This window comes from Tribolium castaneum, chromosome 1 (genome assembly GCF_031307605.1).
Source record: "Tribolium castaneum strain GA2 chromosome 1, icTriCast1.1, whole genome shotgun sequence".
In the NCBI taxonomy this organism is placed as follows: domain Eukaryota; kingdom Metazoa; phylum Arthropoda; class Insecta; order Coleoptera; family Tenebrionidae; genus Tribolium; species Tribolium castaneum.
In genome coordinates, this window is record NC_087394.1 from 35,699,707 (window position 1) to 35,720,262 (window position 20,556).

At 37.1% G+C, this 20,556-nt stretch overlaps 2 protein-coding genes across 3 annotated transcripts in view; one reads left to right on the forward strand and one right to left on the reverse strand.

Annotated features, from left to right (window-relative positions):
* The window catches only part of LOC655103 (epithelial discoidin domain-containing receptor 1), a 142,930-nt gene that overhangs the window by 53,314 nt on the left and 69,060 nt on the right, over window positions 1-20,556 (reverse strand). The window lies entirely within an intron of this gene.
* On the forward strand, window positions 2,287-5,044 carry LOC103314784 (choline transporter-like protein 1). The gene is made up of 12 exons (XM_064359852.1): window positions 2,287-2,595; window positions 2,810-2,929; window positions 2,985-3,187; window positions 3,243-3,291; window positions 3,345-3,408; window positions 3,464-3,572; window positions 3,623-3,812; window positions 3,866-4,098; window positions 4,143-4,402; window positions 4,451-4,617; window positions 4,666-4,740; window positions 4,803-5,044. The coding sequence occupies exons 1-12, from the start codon at window positions 2,569-2,571 to the stop codon at window positions 4,938-4,940; spliced, it is 1,635 nt and encodes a 544-aa protein (XP_064215922.1). The 5' UTR covers window positions 2,287-2,568; the 3' UTR covers window positions 4,941-5,044.

The window sequence follows — 20,556 nt, forward strand, 5'->3', positions numbered from 1 at the left end:
ATTTTTCGGTGTTTGATGACTGGGAAAATACATAGCAAAAAATCTCTAGCTTCTCAACTAATAATTTATCAGTAAATCAGTATTCACTTGATATAGACGTCTACAATCTGTAGATATGCATACTCTCGCAGTACAAATGAAACCAAACTTTTCTTTGATGTCTACTCCATTTGTGTTTAGCCTTTGTTTGAATGCAGCTAGACATCTGTTGATTATTTAGTGCAGTGCTGACGTTGCATAATGGTTTTGGAAATTCGCGGTAGCTGCACATCAAGTATTTACCTACGTGGAGTTTAATAATTTCGCTGATGCAGTGTTAAGCTCCCATTTAATAATTAATAACAAGACAGTAATAAGTGTCGTGTTGTTTGCGTGTAGTGTAAAAAATCACCTGTTGACAGAGTTAGCAAAGTCTGGAAGTTGTATAAAGGCTTGGTGGTGATTTAGCGTCGCTCGGGATTTGCACAATACCGTTAACGAAAAACGAACGAACGAACGAACGGTCAAACGTTGTGCAAGAATGAGCATCAGTCGGAGGAGCAGCATGTTTGTCCAGCCAGGCAAAGTTGTAACAAGTTGGAGCTAAGGTCCCGAAGCGAGCGTGAATCTGCGGTAATCCAGTTGGCAAGTTGCGTGATGAAGTGAAATTTATGTAAATATGGATTAAATAAAACAGGCGCAGAGGCCTCTCTATCGTATCAAAATTCGCAACTGTAGACAATATAATCCGTGGAATATAAACATTTCCTTCGACGGCGTGGCTCTCTGTTGTTTGCATAATCCAGGAGGGATTAGCTGTCAGGCCGCAACATGACTAACCGTCTTGAGCGATAAGGAGCGAGCGCCACCGGATGCCAACCTCATTGTCTTCACCTATTTCGAGTTAAACCAACCAATAACATAATCAGCTAGGCTGCTTTAACATTCAAATTGAATTCAGTCTGATTCAGTTTTCGTCCTCTTCATATCCGCGCCGTCTTTCACATAACGTTGTTTTCCGACTTCAAATGACGTACTAACAGCCGGAATTCTAAATATATATGCCCGCAGATAAGGCCGCGTTTTCAACTGCTTTGTTTGCATCCAACAGAACAAATAACCAAGCCCAATGCAAATGCTAAGACGCCAAATTAATTACGCGGCTCCACGCCGCGATTGAAAGTATTCTCATTTAACCCTAATCCGATTATCAATATCTTCGCATCAACATCCTTCGCGCGTACAACAAACCCCGACTCACTGCGGCCTAATCCAATCTCATACGCCCACGTTTTTGTTTAAACTAAGGCGCCTCTTGTTAACAGACTGGGCAAGAAGGGCCCGGGGAACTCCCCCAACGTGCAGAACCACCCCTTGTATTGTTAGTTGACTATGTCGAAGGGGTTCTGAGTCAGTTGGTCACTCGGACGGCTGTAGCTCATAACGGAATCACCGGCTTTTGTCGAAATTGGGGTCTTTGATATTAACATGAAAGGGTCTAAGTGTCCACTCACGGTTGCGACAACCGTACTCCCTCAACGTTGATTCCGCCTAAAGTCGCAGTTCAGATTAAAGCTAAACATTTTATGTTGAACCTTTTCCTCCTTTCTTCCTCCGTTCTTTTTGAAAAAATGGTGGAATATTGTTCTAACTATGTTTTAATAATTTTTTGGAAGATAGGACATATCCTTGCTTACAGTAAATTTAATCAAATCGTAATTAACTTTGATTGAATGTTGGGATAAAAATATCCTCCGATCAAATTATAATTTTTGCCTGGAATTTCAATCAAATTTAAATGGGAGGAGCGAAACAGGTTTTAAGTCTTGAGAAGAATTACATGGGGTAAACTAGCAAAATTTTGGCTGGGTAAACAAAGTCACATGTGTTTGGTTTTAAAAACCTATAACAAATTATTGTGTTGCGTTTGCTTCAGTTTAAATTAATTTTTGTAAATTGTGTTATTACAGTTTCAGTTGTGTCTGTTTTATGAGCTGGGACAGTTCTAATTTATTATATTTGCGTTGTGCAGAGGAAGTATGGAATCAAGCATTTTCTGATTATACTGTTTACTTGTTTACTTCCGGGGAAAGAACGTGCAAGTGGGAAACTATCATAAAATGAAATATTTACGTAAAAAAAATATTATTCAGCTGAGGATGGGGTAGATAATGCCGAAACAATTGTCCTGGCATCTAACGACAAGGAGTTTATATTTCTTTATAATTATACTCAACCTTTATTTGAGAGAACTTATTTTTTTTTTGGATTTTTTGTGTCGAAAAAAATTGAAATTGCACTCTAGAGAATTTAGATTAATACGAATATTCTATAGAAACAGTAAGTGTGTCGTTTGTTTTGTTGTAAGTAACCTTTAATATAAATATTGCTATAATCGTCCATAAAAAATCAATATGGATAAGATTGGTATCTTATCTCACGGTTTTTCCAAAAAATATTTATTTAACTACCTGTTGGTAATCTGTAGTAGCCATTCAAAATTTTAACTATCTTCAACTACTGAAATATCTTAAATATATTCTTGAAACATATTGTTTCATTATTTATTTGTGTGTATTTTTTTTAAGAATGTCAGTTTCTTGGACAACAGAACAGGTTAGTGTTTTTACAAGTTTACTTCTTTTTTTAGTCCCGTAGATACAATATGGTTGATGTCAGATTTTGAAAATTGTTTTGAAAGCAAAAAGAAATAACAAAATAAAATTTTCATGGTTCTTTTGAGTAATTTTATTTCTGTCTAACTTTCAAGAAAATTCAGTGGATTATTGAAATGTTTTTTGAAAGAACTGAATTTTGTGCGTTATTTCAGAATAACAGATTTCCCAAATTAAACAATGATAAAGGAATTGGACTACCAGTTTCGTCACATCATCGAATGATGACTGATAAAATAGGGCTCGTGATTTTTGGAATTGTGATGATAGTTTTAGTAAGTTCTCTACAACTACTTAGAAACCGTTCCAATTAACATTCATTTTCACTAGATACCTTTCCTCGCATACACTCTCTCCAAATCAGATATACGTAGACTAAATCAACCATATGATAGTTGTGGTGATTTTTGTGGTGAAAATAATGAGAACATCGATGGGGTAAATTGTTCTGGCAAGGACTTAAGAGAAAAACCTTTCCTTTCTTACAATATTTGGAATAATGATTTTATTTGTTCAAAGAAAAATATGAGTTAGTAAGTGAAACAAATCAGACAATAGAAACCTAGAACAAATCTATATTCATTTTAGTTTTTTTGTCAACACGGATTCATCCAATAAAACTAAAATAATTTCGCAGGTAATAATAATAATAATTTCCGTACAGATTATGAAATCTATTTTTTCTTTCAGTATCTTTTGAATTACGATTTTGAAGAATGGGACAAATTTTTAATAACAACTTTGATAACAGGTGGTACGTGTTGTTTTTTTCACTTTTCTTTGTTTTTGTTTTCAACTTTAGTTTTTAGCTTTATGTACCCTGATCATGATTTTGTTCAGATTTGTACCAGGCTTAATAGTTTGGGGCGTCATAATTTTAGGTGTAATTCTACTCTTTGTGATATCGTATTTATTTTGGTAAATCCGTTTCTAGATTATTTGGTTACACAAAATAATTAAAATTCAAGGTTTGCAAGTGTGTATAACGAGTATAAGCCATCATATACGTATCCAGCTATATTCTTTACCGTTTTCACTTTTGTAATAATATTTATTTTATATGCACTATACAAGAAAATTCAACTCATTAAACTTCTATATGGAGAAACAGCCAAAGCAATTTTTGGCATACCATTCGTGCTATGTCTACCGGTGATTGTAAGTATGTATGAAATCAAAATGCCTTAAAATTTTCACTTGCTGACTTGCAGACTTTTCTTATTCAATTTGCCCTTGTGGCGTTATTGGTTCTAAGTCTGAGTTACATGTTTACGGCTGGAGTTCCTGTAAGTTACGGAGACGACCGATACAAATTCGAATTAAATGATGCTATGGTCTTTACCATAATATTTACTTGTATTGTTGCTGCTTGGGGATTAGAGTTTTTGGCAGGATGTCAATACATGATCACAGCCGGTAGTGTGGCTCATTGGTTTTTCAAAAAGTAAGATTGAAAATTAAATTCTTAAATCTTATCTTCTTTTTAAGGAAAACATCGCGTTGTATTATTTTAACAAGTACTATAAATACTTTGAAATTTCATCTCGGTACTATTGTTATTGGGTCGGTAATTGTAATGATAATAAATATCATTAAATTCCTGTTGAAAAGTATTGGAAAATTAAAATATTGTTGCTGTGGCGCTTGCACTTGCTGTACTCCAACTACTTGCTCTCCTTGTTGTTGTGATTGCCAGACTGTTATAAATATTATTAAATATTTATCGAAAAATGCATATATTGAAACTGGTGGGTATCAACTCTTTCTTTGCATTTTGTGGAAAACTACAGTTGCAGCAATTCGAGGAAAACCTTTCGTAGCATCGGGAAAACGAGCTGTCACACTTTTATTCAAAAACGCAGTTAGTATGATTGCTTTAAATTATGTAGGGGATTTTATTTTGGCAATAACACAGTTCGTACTAATTGCCATTTCCACAGGAATCGCTTATTTGTTCTTTATGGTTAAAACTTTTGCTGAAAAATATATCATTTTAAATGTTTGTTTTTAGGATAAGCCGTACCTTACATTCATAAGTTTTGTAATCAACATAATTATTGTTTTCGTACTTTTTTCCACTTTTCAGGTAAGCAAAACTAAGTAGTGGTCATGTACTACGAGCAAATGTGTATTCTTTAATTATTTTAGACTACAGTGGATACTTTGTTTATTTGCTTCTGTGAAGATAAACTTTGTTCGAATGGGGTTTCAAAACCGTACAGAATGCCTAAAAATTTGATGAAGTTTGTGAACGATTCACAAAAACTTTACAATGAAAAACACTAATTGTTTTAGTACTGAGTACTACATTTTCTTACGTTATTTTAATACTAATGTGAAATCAAGCGTTTATTATTTTATTTATGTAATATAAACATTAATCCAAAAGAGATATTTTGCACTTTACAAGTTTTTCTAAAATAGTCCATTTGCCTGAAAATTTCCTTAATCCTTTCACATATAAGTCACCACCAAAGTTGCCATTAAATTTTTTTGTAGTGTAATTTAAAAAAAAAAAATACATATGGGCCAGTTTGTGGATTGTGAATCCGCAAGACTGTCTCCACAACCCACAGCCCCATAATGAATTAGAATAAAAGCGTCGTTTCCGGCATCATCACGGGTCCGTTTACGCCCCAATAAATTCAGTATAACACAGTAACTTTATTATAATGCCGCTCCGATATTCCATAAAGGTAGGAGGTCGGCGCACCGTAAAAACTCATATACCACAAAGCTTTTAGATAATTCAGTAAGCAATTTCAGTTTTATTTCATAGAGTAAAATTCATCGTCCTGCCGTCTCTCCCAGAGAGAAGCTTAGCAGTAAAATTACGGGACCATCTCTTCGGGTTCGGTCAAAATTTTATCGCAGGTAAAGGCGAGCCGAGTCGCGTCCAGCCAATTGCGAAGGAGGTTTATTCTCCATCAAGCTCTCGAAGCAGGCCGTAAAACCGGAGAATTACAACGAAGGGAAAAAATTGTGTCGTACAACACGTCCCTGGATGCTTTATTCAACAAAAGTCGTCAAATGCATCGGAAAAGTGCATTAAATAGTTATGCAGTCTGTTGCTTTGTTGGCCGCTTTTTCACTAATAATTTATTTATAGTGGAAAATTTCACGTGCAGACTGCGGTTACATATTTAAAACGAGTGCCTTGCATAAACTAGACGACAATGCACAAAATAAAACTCGGATAGTTAAGGAGCGGGAAATGGAAATGTGAAACTGACAAATGCACTATTTACATTCATAACGCCAGTGGCTACAAATCAAAATCGTGGCACCAACTTTTAATAAGTAGAGAGAATGCAATTTGGAAGTTTGAAACAAGTACAGTGCATGTAAATTTTATCACTTGTGTGATATTTGATGTGTTGAGAACGGCCAAAGGACAAAAAGGATTCGAAACTAATTAAACCAACTTTGTGTTCTTGTCTTTTATGATTGTGTAAAATGAAGTGGCACATCTGGAGGCTACTGTTTTCGGTTTTAATAAAATATTTTCCTGACAAGTTACTTAATTGTTTCCATAGTGGCATTTTGTAGCCGGAACCACTTTACGTCCTCCTTGCGGCAGGTGTACGCTTTACGAACGAATTGCTTCTGAAAATTATGAGATGGTACTAATTTATTAAAGGCGACCTTTAAGTCTAAATAAGACAGTAAACTCGAGGTGTGGCCCATTAAAAAACCAAGACCGTAATTAAGTGTTGTCGCACTGCAGAAGCACGTCAAACCAAATTAATGAAGTTTATCTAGGACATGGTAATATTTTACTTATAGAAAATTTTGATAAATTCGTCACAGTAATGTGGCAGGTGTTCCTGTTCCTCCCCTGCTGTAGCAAAAACGCCAGCATAAGCCCCTGAAAGTAAATATTTCTTTTTGGACGAATGATCCTTTAATGGTGCATTTTGGCTAATTCCGGAGTAAATAGACAGGAAACAACCCCTAGTCCACCTCCCTTGTAACTTATTACTTTCGGATAGCTAAAGCGAACTAAAGACGGTTTTATTTGGCACGCAGAATCTCCGTTCCTTACCGAGGATTAGAAGCATCCCCTATTGTTCGTTCACCGCGAACGTAAACACCCACGCAAACACGAATAAATCTTGCAGAGCTGACATAACGTTGAGGCGTAAGTGAAACGCAGAAGGTGCCTATTTCATTTCAGGAGTGTACGCAAATGCCAAGGTGTCAAGATATTCTCCGAGTGATTGTTTCACTGTGTGAAACATTTGTCAAGTCGGTCTCGCGCGTATTTCAATTATGCACAAAGCCGTGTCGAACACAAAGACCGAAGGGAATTCATAGGCGATCGTGTGTCAAAGGTGTTCATGGAACTTAACAAAGCATCCTTTTTTCAGTTTTGTAAAAACCAAACACGCCGTTTAGAAAATTTAATGCGTCCACAAATAAAAGAGTATCCCGGCGGCGGTTCGGTTTTCAAACGGTTAATCGGTTCGTTATGGAATAACGCACTTTTGTTTTGTATCACGCCATCCGATGGGCCATTAAAGTTCAATTTGGCATGGATCGAAAGCTTTTTGCTATGAAAGTTTCATTATTTTGCGTTTATCGGCCTCTATGGCGGCGGTCTTCGATTAAATCGACAATAATAGCCCTATCGCTTTCGCAAATTCCACTTGCGTCAGCCGTACATGCCTGCAATCCCTGACTTTTTGTTGCGCTAAATGGTTTTTAATTTTGGTTTTTGGCGGAGCTTTCGCACGTAATAAACTGCAGAAGCCCCCGAAAAATAATTCAGACAACAAAAAAGAGATAAACAGAACAAGAGCAACCAAGAAATTTTAATTACCTTTCTGTAAAATTATTTAAATTATTTAATTTATGGGTTTATAATTTATAATTGTTGTTTTGTTGCACAAACGCTTGGAAAAGGTTTGTATAAGTTTTTGTATAAGTTATAATTGAGTGTGCAGGAAAAATCCTAATTATTTCGTAACTTAAAGTGAAATGAATAAAATAAATGATTAAAGCTGTTTTAATTTCGTCAGAATATCCTGTCTGTTATAAATCTTTAAAGCAACCTTCTGACCACATTATGATACCGTTCGGGCCGGCCAAATTCGCTGCAGTAAAATTTGGTAACGAGGTGGCGGATATTAATTATTATCCTAGTTTTCGACGGACGAATAATGCGGTTTGGGGCTTATTAACCAGTAGAACAAGTGGCTGACGGGTTGAGTGCCGGTTTTACTTGCCACTGGAATATGTCTGGTAGTATCCAGTGCTAGTTTAATTAGGCGGATCATCAATTCTAGACACGTAAAGCTTCTGATACAGCACGGCATTTAGCTTGACTATTCCACGCGCACGCACTTCTGCTGCTTCAAACGCAATCAATCAAATTGGGACCAACAAGATGAAAAGTGCACCAGTGATCAAACAATGCACCGGACAACGGCAAGAGCACTGATTCGGGTAGCTGTTGCCAATATTTAGTTAGAGTTTGTCGATCCTAATTGAAGTAGAATCCCCAGATGCTCCACTGCGGGGTCCATTTCAATAATGGCCCCGCATCTCGCGTGAATTACGGTCCATCCCGTGGGAGTAGACCGTACATGACAACTGAACCGATGCAAATATTAACACATATTCAAATTGGAGGTAAAACTTATTATACTCCAGGCCGGTTATTGCCGCCACCACTGCTCGAATTTATTAAATTTGACCAGAACAAAAGGCACCTGCATGGGGATCTCCGATCAAAGATATTCGCACAATGTAACCAAACACGGGGGAAATTTATTACCAGCTTTGTCTTTCAAACCAACAATTGAATATTGGCCGGCTGAATATTTTGAATTACGCAAAAATACAGTGTTTTTTTTGATATTTAATATATATTTAATATAGGACTTTTAATACGAGGATTAAATAATGTTCAGCGGTATATTATGCTATGGGTCAGAAAGATTTAAAATTAAATATTTAGTTGAAAGTCGTTATGTTTTTTTGCCTCATTCCAAACCGAAAGCTTTTTTCTGTCTTTTGAAACTGCATTTTTGCAAAGCGTCTGCAGTATCGTATATCCAAGATGTGTTAAAGTCGATGAAAAAACCTAATTGGTTTCTGGAGTGCGAAGAAAAGCCCGTAAGTGTCCTCATAATAACAGTATGGTGTCTATCTCTGGCTGGCATCGGCGCGAACGCTCTGAATGTATTAAAAGTCAGCGAGTGAAAATACAGATAAAAGTCTTTTGGTAAAAAATCGTATGTGAAGTCACGTTCAAAACTTGGCATTGAAACATGAAATATGGATCTTGCCCGAATGACAGCCTCCGAAAATGAGGCGACAGTCGAGTAAACGTCGAAGCGCGAACTTAATATCAGATATCGGCTAGTTCACTTATAGACAGGTAATCAAAAGTTGAGAGCAGCCTCCATAAAATATTCAGGTCGTTTTTCTTTCGCGCCGCTCTTTTGTAAACTTGCAACAAATGGGCAGAAAGAACGTCTGCTTCTCAACTTTCTCTCCAATGCAGCCGAGATTCCCCAAGGCCTATTACAAGTTTCAATACCGATATATCATGTAGCCACTGTATTCCAGCGGCCCGATAAGTTTTGCATGGTTTAGCAAGATTAATGAGCAGTGTCTTTCAGACGGCAGTCGCACGATAACGTTTCAGGAGGATGTCGAGTTTGAGGCCGATAAGAGGCCCTTTTGCTGCGACCCACGAGACACCTCTACCTCTCTCCGAAGCGCTTTTTACCCAAGTCTCAGCAAACACAAAGGACCCGCTCCGAACGCTCGCTCTCTCGATTAAATGATTGATTTCTTGCTCTAACTCTTCGTTAATTAATTGATGGAGTTTTGGGGCACAGGTACACCAGGGATTCGTTTCAGACGCCTCATCAAAAATTATATTTTCTTTGTGCGATCCCATCTGCACCTCGGGAGATGCCCGTCTTTAGCATCCTCCAAATACAATGCCCACAAAGGAAATCGGGGAGATAAAAAGCATATGCCCACAATCACGCTGAAAAGGGATTCAATAGAACAATTTTCCACATGTTTGATAAGATATTAATCATTGTCTTCATGACATTTCAACTTTAGAAGTGACCTGGAAAATGGACAAGATCTGGAATGTAGATTCTCTGACATTTGAGAAAAGATACAGGTTCGACAAATCACTTCTCCAGTTATCCAATTGCGGTCAAAGAAATGTTTTGACAGGGGGTTTAATTCATGTGAGGAAAAAACTTTTGCATATGTTTTTGCGGCAAACTGATTTACATCCAGCAAGCGAATTGAGTTAAGCGCTGCAGGCTGCCATTCGTAATATTCGGTAGTGACATCCTTATTACAACGTTTATTGTTGTGTATTCGGTTGTAAAAAAGAAACTTGAGTAAAAAGTAGTCGTTTTTCCATTTCTAACTCGCAGAAAAGTAATTTGGTATTGTAAAATTGACACACGTCGCAGACACGTATCAGCAAATGTGAATCTGGGGATACATTGTGTACTTTATCGGCAATTTCCATTAGGCGACATCGAACGTCTGGGTAGAAAAATGACGCAGCTGTAACAGAAAATTCGTGCAATCAGCGATGATAATTTGTTTGCTAACGGAACGTATTAACATTCTTTGTTTAAATGGACATTTTCGATCCGTGAGAGTTCATTTCAGATTCGCCATTAACCAACATTTTAATCAAAACCTAATAACTTTTCCCGATAAAATCAAATTATTTGCAGTGTTTATCCTCTAAACGATTTCGTGCCGGGGTCGTGACAATGTGACGGCTTTAATCTCGATCCCGGAGCTTCGATCCAACGCAACCCTCGCAATCAGTTCAGTATTCAAGAAAGCACCAATCGACATTACTCTCCTTTGGAATTTATCACGACAAAGTTATGCAAATTTTTAGGTGTTTTCACTTTCCCAACTTTAATCAAAAACACCTTCGATAGTTGCGCACAAAACTACAAGAAGCTGGATTAATCGCTTGTTTTTTTTTCTGTGTAAACCGCGAAGGATTCGTCCTGCGACGTCAGGTTCAGGATGTTGTTGTAAATAAGACGCGGGGGAGAGGAAAGCTACAACGTATCGCTGGTCGGGTGGAACGACCGGCAGCGGAATGAGCACAGCGAGGGAAATCAGTCGAGAGGAAAATAGAATCCCTTTAAAAACAGATGCCTTTGGGTCACAAACCAAAGTGTATCTCCTGTGCGGCCCGATGTACTGTGAAGGAGCTACTTTGGAGCCGCCTCGAGGGAAAGCCCGCGGAAAGCAAGCCCGGACACGCCCAAAAAGAGGATTATATTTTTCTTAAAGAACCCACAAAGTGGTCTTTGGCAATATTCAAATTGGACCGATCATCCCTCATGCAAATCCATACAAACACACAAAACCGCCCCATAATGTGCTTTAAATAGCTGCAACGTTCATCCCTTGAGTGAATGTAGGAGCACAAAAATATTTGACGGCGCAAATAAATCAGCTCCCTCCGTAATTCCCCTTCTATTCAATGATTTAGAAAATAAACGCGCCGTTATGGCCGGACTGCATATGCTACAGAGGGCGCATAAAGGTCTCGACGAGGGTGTGTTGCGGCTTCATATTTTTATATTTTAATTTCGCTTCTCGAGGAATTTCCTTCCCGCATACATGACGAACGCTCACAGAGATACTCTAAACGTGGTAAATCCTGCTGCGAAATTATAAAGGCACCCTCGTCGCATCAGCTAATTATCTCTGAACATCTCCTTTTCGAATAAATTTGGGGGAAAACGAAAACAACCTCGTTTTGAATAAGATCCACGGGACTTTGTAACGTTCTCTACATGTTTTCCGTGAGACTCAATAAGGTGCTCACCTGCTCTGGGCCCTATTCAACCTTTTAACATTTTTGATTGAGTTATTCAATTAGGGCTAATGCTTTCGTCTATTAATGCTGTTTGTTGACTGCAATATTACCATAACAAAAGGGCGCTTTCGTACGTCTTTAATCCAAAGATACCCAACAACCCTTAAGATCTAACATACAGGTGATTAATATTCCAAATTTTTACTGTAGGTATATGTGTTCTTCTTTGAACAAAAAATCCTTAGACAACAAAATAAGTACGAGCAAGCGAGCGGTCGCCTTCCTAATAGTCCATAGCTGGCGCTAATGGCGACTTGCAACGTTCGCCGGTATGTGCGAGTATTAGCAGTTATTTTAATGGATTTCCGCTTTTTGTGTTTTAAATATTCCCTCAGGAGCTCATGCTCTCCGTTCAAAACGCACTATTTAGTAAGTGCTCGCCCCCATAACAGGTCAAAACTCGTCTCCGGCAAATTCATTTACGATAATTGAATCGTCGGCAAAGTGCGCACCTGCTGTCCGTTCCTGGGATTACGCGCAAAATGTCATATTTTATATGACGTGACACCGGGAATCCGGCCCTGCGCCGCGCCGCCAAATGGTTCGGAGACGCGGTAATACTTTTAAATGATTTTTTAAGCACTCGGGTAAAAGCCCCCTTATTTGTGGCAATGTATAGGCTTTGTTACACAGTCCGGACATAATTCCGCACACGTATGTGCCCCAGTTAAACCCCCTCGACCCACCCTTCAGCGCCTGTGGCTCTCGCAAAGTGCCGCCGACCGAAACATTCGCATACGCGCGCTATTATATGTGGAAAACATGAATTCTCCATCAACGGGGTGCTCGAAAAAATACAGATGCGGCCCTACAACAAGTTCCCATAATGTAATTTACATTTGGACTAATTTGGACGCAAGACTATAACCCTTTGGTTTTTTGCTCCACCAAGAAAAACAAGGCAAAGTGTGGTTGAAAAACACCACTGAGGGTGATGGGGGTACACGTATATACATCAAAGGATTGTTTCCTAAGCAGTTACTTGCCTCCAGTGGGTGCAGTGCGCTCGGATGCACACCGGTTAACCTACTAACATACAACTTGAGCTTACACAATTTGTCAAACTTGAGGAATTAAACCCATTCTTTGACGCTTTGGCCAAATTAAACTTGAACGGCTTGTGTTAATTAGTTTCATTGACAAAAAGTGTTTTTGACCTTCATTGAAACAATACTAGTATCGGGGGCTGCAATCGATTCGCCCTCTTATCGCTATTGGGGCACTTACACTAAGCTAAACCATCGGCTATTATGACCCACGTGAAATACGACAGTTCCACTGTTCACAACATGTGCCACTCTGTGTTATTGCTACGAAATGAGACTTGGAGACCTTAAATATCACTTCAAGAGTAAGAATTATGAAACAGCCAACACCAAACCCTCGGCAGATTTCAGTCGGAATGATTTCCGGGTTCCTGCATTATTAAATATTTAAATGGACATTGCTAAAAGTGCATGCTCTCTTCAGCAGGCTTTCCCTTTTTTGCTCGTTTTGTGCCATCCACTAACCGAAAGTAAAGTGTGTACTCTCTGCATATAATATTAGCATTTTAACGATTTTGACAGAATGCTCGCTTTACCTCCAAGCCAGTGACATTATCATAAAGTGCAAACCTATAAAAGTAATGGATTGTTATGCTCTATTATGAAATATTATGTATAATGTAGAACAGTGAGCTTTATGTTGGTGGCTTAATAGCTTAGCGCTCCGGTTGCTATCATCGTTTGAGACAAGAAGGGAAGTTGGTCGAAAATCGATTGTTGAAAGTTATTTGAATTAGAAAGGTACGTCGAGTTCTTTCTGTTTGATTTCAAATAAGCTGGCACAATGCGCTTGAAAGGGCTGTCAATAGCAGTCTTGGAGCACAGTTGGTTTGCTAGTGGACGTCTGTAGCCGATGGACCGGCTTCAAAAGACACCAAATCGGATGGAAAATGGCCTCATAACTTATACCTTGTTACCAGTCACCCAGTTTTTGTAAAATAATTGACGATACATTGATTGACCTGCTTAGAGCTGTAAATATTAAACATTTTGCATATGACATGACGTTCCATTTGTGCAATGAATGTGAACCTGCATTAGTTATCAGGTATTGTGTACACAATGAATCAACCCAAATATACGTAATTGAAAATGGACATCGAATGAAATACACCGAAACCTCAAATTTGCAACAATAATGGAATGCAGAACAGCAGCCTCGATACATCTGCTACCACATTCAAGAATGTCCACTATTTCAAGCCACGCTTGACTGACATTTCAGCAATGCTAATAAATGAAACAGTCTTTATGCGTTCTAATTTTTCGTTGGCGGCGATAACTCGACCCATTATTTTTGAGTAGGTGTTTATATAGCGGAAAGATGAAGTTCGATTGTTATTCCGTCCCTCAGTTAAGAAGATCCAATCATCCAAGCTGTTCTTTTAATGACAGAACTTGGATGGAATCTCCAGTGGCCTTTTTGCCGAGCGTCTATCTGCAGTTTTACGACGTACTAAACTCTTACTTCTGGCTCAATTTTATTTCCTTCCGCATCCATGACCTCACGTAAGACAACCGCCCCCTTGTCACTTGTCGCCTCAATGTTGCAGCCCCTGAATTATTATCGCCGGCAATGGAATTTTTCATCAGACTTGCTCCTTTATGGCCGGCTCAAATCTGCTAATATCCGTGAAATGAAAATGACGTCCTTGCAGCGGCCACGAAAAACTCCATTCGAGAGTGAAGAAAAATCTCGGCCGGAACTGATTTTAATTGATACAATGGAGGGTTCGATATTGCAAAATGTCGTTTTAATTTCCGAAATGGCTTTTCGTTAACAGCCCCTCGCTTGTAACCGTAAATATGTGAGCATAGAACCGGCTATTAAAAAAGTTTTAAATTAGTTTGGCTTATACACGCGAAAATATTCTATTAAATTTTTAAATTTTTAATTTCGGCATATTTTCCACATCAAAGTACGGATATGGAGCCCCACATACAAAGGACTAACTAATAACGAGGAATAATTTAACCTGTACAACAGCTTCCGTTTTGTGCGATCTATTAAAATTTAACTGTTTGTTTGCTTTAATTACTGCAACAAAATTCTTGTATACACGCCTCTCTACTTGGATAACTAACTCCAAGTGCAACAGCGAATTTTATGCTCTTGTGCGAATCTTATTTGTTTTACACGAACAATGGATATAGTTTTAATTATGTAAACTGCCATTTTGTTTCGCTGTTGTTCCAGTCAACAGCCGACAGCCATTGCTTCGTGATGAATTCTAGTGTATATTAATAATATACAACTGCTCGCTCATATTTAACTAACACTCCACATTCATATTAAACATAGTTTATGCGCATTAGCAAAATTTATTCCACACTAAAGCATGCCCATCCGGTGGACTAGAAATTCGACCCAATTTGGTAAATACAAAGAGGTAAAAAAGTCATATTTTACCTTTTGCTACGTTAGCCAATCACTAAAGTATTTTGAATACTACTGTCGACTTTTTGAATATTTTTCTAATTGTACATTAAGGAGATTTTAACAGCTGGCTGTCATAAACAACAGCACTTTTAACAGCCCTTTTCACAGTTTATTTCACCTAATTAAATTGATCGTACGTTATTTACTTCATTAAAACGCCACGTAGATGGCACTATAAAATCGTAAATGTCCCGTTCACAATTTTACGAGTCGATTTAATTGCGCGATTCATAAAATATACAAAACAACATTTTGAATATATTAATTATTCATTAAAACTAACAGTCTAATTATATATACTCCTCTAAATGTTACGGCTTATTATAACAACATTGAATACTCGTAAGCTCTCATTGATTTGAATCGTACTAACGTACTTGAACTAATTATCGTGCTAATTACGAGTAGTTTTTAGCATTATTATAATTTTAAGCACTTGCTGTTTATTATAATAATGAACATGCACCAATAGGTTGTTTTTGTAATATCTTTGGATGTCTTTGGATTGTTTTATTACTGGTAGCATCTTGATAAGAAGCAGTTAAGGGAAAGCGTTCCGAAAGTGATGTTACAGTAATATCTAACAATTTGAGGAGGGTTCGTCTTCACTTATTATTTCCTGCAATATTTCACTCTTAGGAGAAAGTGATATTGATGTTGCGATAAATATTGTTCTCGTCTGAAACAACTAAAATAAATACAAATAATGAAAACTTTGATAAAACTGTTTGAAATCAAATATTTGCAAAACCACGAATCACTGCTTGTTGAAATCCCTTTTTCGTCTGAAACTTTAAATTGTGTTAATAGTTTAGTGATTGAAGTTTTACTAAATCCCGCCTGAAACTTTCGACCCTCTTGTCTACGAACATTTCAACACGGCTTTTGTTACAAGCACCTCTGAAATCCTCCCAATATTTAAACGTCAATTCGTATTTACATTTTATTTATTGTATTGATTATTCGGCAATAATTGGCTGCTAAAAAAACGAACTAATGGCAGCAACACCGCTCACCTGTAAAATTGCAATATTTCATAACAATCGGGTATCTGAATGTTGATTCAGAATTACACTGTTTGCATTTTATCTAATTCACATAATTTGTAAAGCAAAGAATATTCAGATTTGCCGAATAATTGAGCCAAAAACGCCAGTCCTTTAACAACCAATTATCTTGGTGATTTTCTAAGCTTTCTCAAACTGTTCATTCAAGCCGTAATCCTGCGAGCTTCCTGCCACATCCTACAACTATTCTGAAAATCATATCCGAAGGGCGTGTGATTGATGCTCTGTACGGTGATTACTTGCCTGATTCTTTTGATCTTATCGCAATTTGATTGATTGAATCTGTGTTAATGCGCGTCTTGTTAATGGCGTGTTTGCAAACTCCCAACTAATGGAAAAGTTCTAAAACACAAGCTCGAAATCGACAGATTTGTTTTTTAAGTACAGCCCGGATTACAGCTTGAACTTTGACTAAAGCTGAAAAATTGCAAAAGTCGAATCGTTTTTGTGGCGTACAAATTGCACAAAATATTTTGCAAGTTCTTTAGTTGTTCAGTGATTTTGTTACAGAGCAGCATCAGACTCAAATAATTTTATGATTAATATCTTGATATTTAATATGAAGCGGCGCTTGTCTGTCAAACATTTTCTAATTTAAATAACATCAGATAAAACATTTGCAACAAGGGCAGCTCCCTGTCCGGAAATTAAAATCGCTACTCTAGTGTGAACAGAATTAAAGCAAAGGGAAGAATAGGTAAGGTTGCAATTAAAAAAATACACACGCAGCGTTGAGTCGGTTCAGTTAAATCCCCCTGAATATAAAACTGATAACAATTTGAAAGTTCGGGTTTATATTTAAATAATTTCGTTTTGGGGTTTCGTTTTAATGCGCTCTTTTTTCGACTGTGTAATAAGGTCGGGTTGGGAAAAGATTGTTTGCAAACTGTCTCTGGTGTGATTAGAATAATTTACAATCGGGATCGGGGCGCGTATGGAATGCTAAAACTGGGTCTGATTCGCTCCGATGGAAAAAGGAATTGATGTTTGAAAATCTTCGATATTTGATGAGGATTTCGGGGCATATGAGAAGATTACACTCGGTGTGTTTGTATATCCAAATAAAACGAGAGATCCGAGACAATATCGCGTGATAAAATATGGCACAGCTACTTCCGATTAACTTGTCCCGATACAAATCTGCCGACAGATGAATAATAACGAAATTAAAAGCCGGCATCGTCCTCATAACTCAGAACCGATTGCATCTAAACGATAGCGCAATAAAAGAAACAGCGACAGACGGTTAACGAAAAAATTAATGACGCGATTAAGTCGGGTATTGAATTAAAATCAAGTTCAGTACCGATCGTGTCGCGATAAAATCATGAATATGTAACGAGTAATGAGCATGGAAAATGAAACTATGGAGTAATGAGGAATGCAATGGCTCGGAAGTCCTGGCCTTTAATTTGCAAATGGAGTGTTCCGAGCTGCTAACGCGGTTACGACAGGGCTAAAGTGCGAGTCCGGGGCGCGCCCGGATGATCAAAGCTCCTCCGCCGATCTGCTTCACCGACACTTTACACGGCTTTGCAACCCTCTACCTTGCAGACTTAACTTTTACGATACGCTAACGAAATACAAATCACTGCTCTCTCCTCTGTGTGGTCGGGCCAAAGCCTGCAATTTTCGCTAATGGCACCGTGGTTGTTCAAAAGTCATACACTTTTGATAAAACAACAATTCTAGTTAATTAATGGTGCGAAAATTGATAGAAATCCAAAAAAAAATTTTTACGCACTAATTCGCACTTGAATTTGTCATTTTATTTTTTTTTGAACATCCAACAACAACCTTCAACTCCATATACTTTTTTTCCATCGACTAATTATAGTTTTTGCAACTGTTTCGGTTTTCCATTGCGTTTTAATTAGTGTATTTTAATAGCAGAAAAGTATGTAACGCTAAATGTTTTCGAATCATTTGTTTACTCGTAGTACTTATAACAGTGACCCGGCGCCTCCACCATATTTCATCTAACGTTAGGACGTAAAAGAGCAAAATGATCGTGAAAAATAAAATAATTAAACAAAAGTCTCACAGATTTTTACAAAATTGTAATGCAGTTTTGATCTAGTTTGTAAATAAAAAATAAATAACTTCCTAAAACTGAGTTACGTTAGACCCGGTTTATAGAAAGCAGAAAAAAAATAATTACATTTTAAGAATGAATGCGTCGTATATTAATCTGACGTTTGTTTATTGTTAACGTAATGACGCTTCTGTAAACCACTTTTTAGATAATCATCAAAGTGAATAAAAAGCTTAAAAGCAGTTTTTTTGTTTCACAGTCCAAGAATTCACTTTTATCACAGACTATGCGTCTGTTAATATTGTTAGACATTTGTTTGTTTACGATCAGCCTCTAGCAGTATTTGAATTTTTAGAAAATTGTGGTTCAGCAAAAAAATTGTCGATTTAACGTTGTGTAGCAACTGTTAATTAATTTTTATTATTGATCAAATTTCAATGCAATCAGTTCAAATATTATTATCTCCGGTTTAGAGGTAAAATTCCGCCCACCCGAGTTGTTTATTTTTATGTCTAGTGACTGGAAAACTTGGTACCAAAAATTCATTATCTCCTGGATTATTTGTTTAAAAATCGCACACCAGACTGAAAACAACCAGTTCTAATTAATCTCTTACGCGAGAGTTTATCAACGTCTCCCCGAGTTTTTCACGTTCCTGTGTAGTCTGGAGTGTAGAACAACAAAGTTTTAAATAAAAACACCCTTAATTGGTCGGATTTGTTTTCATTTGCCTCGGCGGCGAAAGTTCTATCTAATTTAATAAAAACTGATTAGAGGAACGCTTGCAGAATTTCTACATCGTCGAAAGAACGTTTTAATTAAAATTTTTTGTTATTGAAGTGATCCTGCGGCAATATCTGGACGTTTTAGAACGAGAATACCTGACGAACACGAACTGGCGATATGTTGTTGTTAATTAAATTCGAGCATCCCAGGAGTGAGCTCCCCGACATATTGTTGCGCAGGTCGCTGCTTTACGCAGCTTAGATGCCTCCAGTTTGGTGTTTTTTTTTTCAAAATTAATTTGCAAAAAACGGTCGAAGACGCGGGGTCGTAAGCCATCAGGAAAATGTCAAGATTTTTATTAACTTGGCTGAGTGACGTTTAAAGCTCCATTGTTCGTTCGTCACAATGAAAATTCACGATACAGTAACATAAATCAAATTAATGCTGATGTGAATGCGTCGTTTTTCCTTCAACGTGTTTAAATTTCATCAAGGGAATTAAATTAATTTTATTTTCCTAATGGGCATTCGTCATTGAACAAAATATTTTTTCAACTTAGTTGCCGAGTTAATTAAGCTTGTTCAATACCCTTAGGAAATGTTTCTCCATTTACATCTGTTAAGTTTGAATTTAATTTCGAATGGATGATGTTTGTAATTATTTGGAATACACTTGCGAATGTTTTGTTCCGATTTGGTTTTATTATATCTTATATAACGGTACAATTTTAAGACTCGACATCGTTAGTGTTACATAATTAAGTGTATCATAAAAGATTTAACAATCAATCAAAAATAATTGACGTTGTTCACTTTAGTACCCATATTTTATGCCAACACACATGATTGTCCATTATTGGCGGCAGTAACGGTACCAAGAAAAACAAGTAATTTCAATAATTTTGACATGTTCTAGACGACACACCACCTGCTGGTGAATAATTTTCAGTTTTAAAATTTATTTTTATATCAAAAGGGGAGTTTGTTTTGCCTGATGAATATTCACTTTGAAGCACCCATAATGTAATGCTCTTGAATTCAGTCGTTTGATATGTTGAGCTTCTTTGACGATGAAAAATAAATATTTTACTTTTATTTCTTTTTGCAGTCCGGGCGTTACCAAGACGGGATTTTATGGAAATTTTCTTTTAATTTCGACATGAATGTTTCACGAGGAACTGAGAAAAAGTGCTCAGGAAATAAAATTCCGAAAGTAAATTAGACGGTACACTTACTCACATTACGAGAAATTTACAATTCATACGTCTGAAACAGCCATTAAAGAAAAGCTTTTTTCCTGTATCGATGTTAAGAACCCTTTAATTAATCATCGACGTAATTAAAACGTCAACTGAGCTCTTGAAGCAAAAAGGCTTTCTTTCCAGCATTACAAACTTTTATTACACAATGTGATTTCAACAAATAATCATTTATTACAGCTTGTTCTCAGGTCCGGTTAATTAACAAGTTTAAACAAATGGGAGGGAGACCAACGAAAGCTTTAGATACAACACAAAGGACAAACTTTCAATTTGCAAGATGCAAATCGAATACGAGCCTCGAAAACGATAAAGCAGATTAAAAGTGCTTCATTACTTGGTCCAAATTCATTAGCGTGATATAAATTAAGTTTCTGATTCTTAATTGAAACAAGAAGCACACGAATTAAAAATGCGAGCTTTTCAAAGAG

Excerpts from the sequence above, each read along its gene's own strand:
- LOC103314784 (XM_064359852.1), top strand. The coding sequence starts at position 2,569 with ATGTCAGTTTCTTGGACAACAGAACAG. Across the intron at positions 3,813-3,865 it reads TGCTATGTCTACCGGTGATT|ACTTTTCTTATTCAATTTGC; the intron begins GTAAGTATGTAT and ends GCTGACTTGCAG. Across the intron at positions 4,741-4,802 it reads TACTTTTTTCCACTTTTCAG|ACTACAGTGGATACTTTGTT; the intron begins GTAAGCAAAACT and ends TAATTATTTTAG.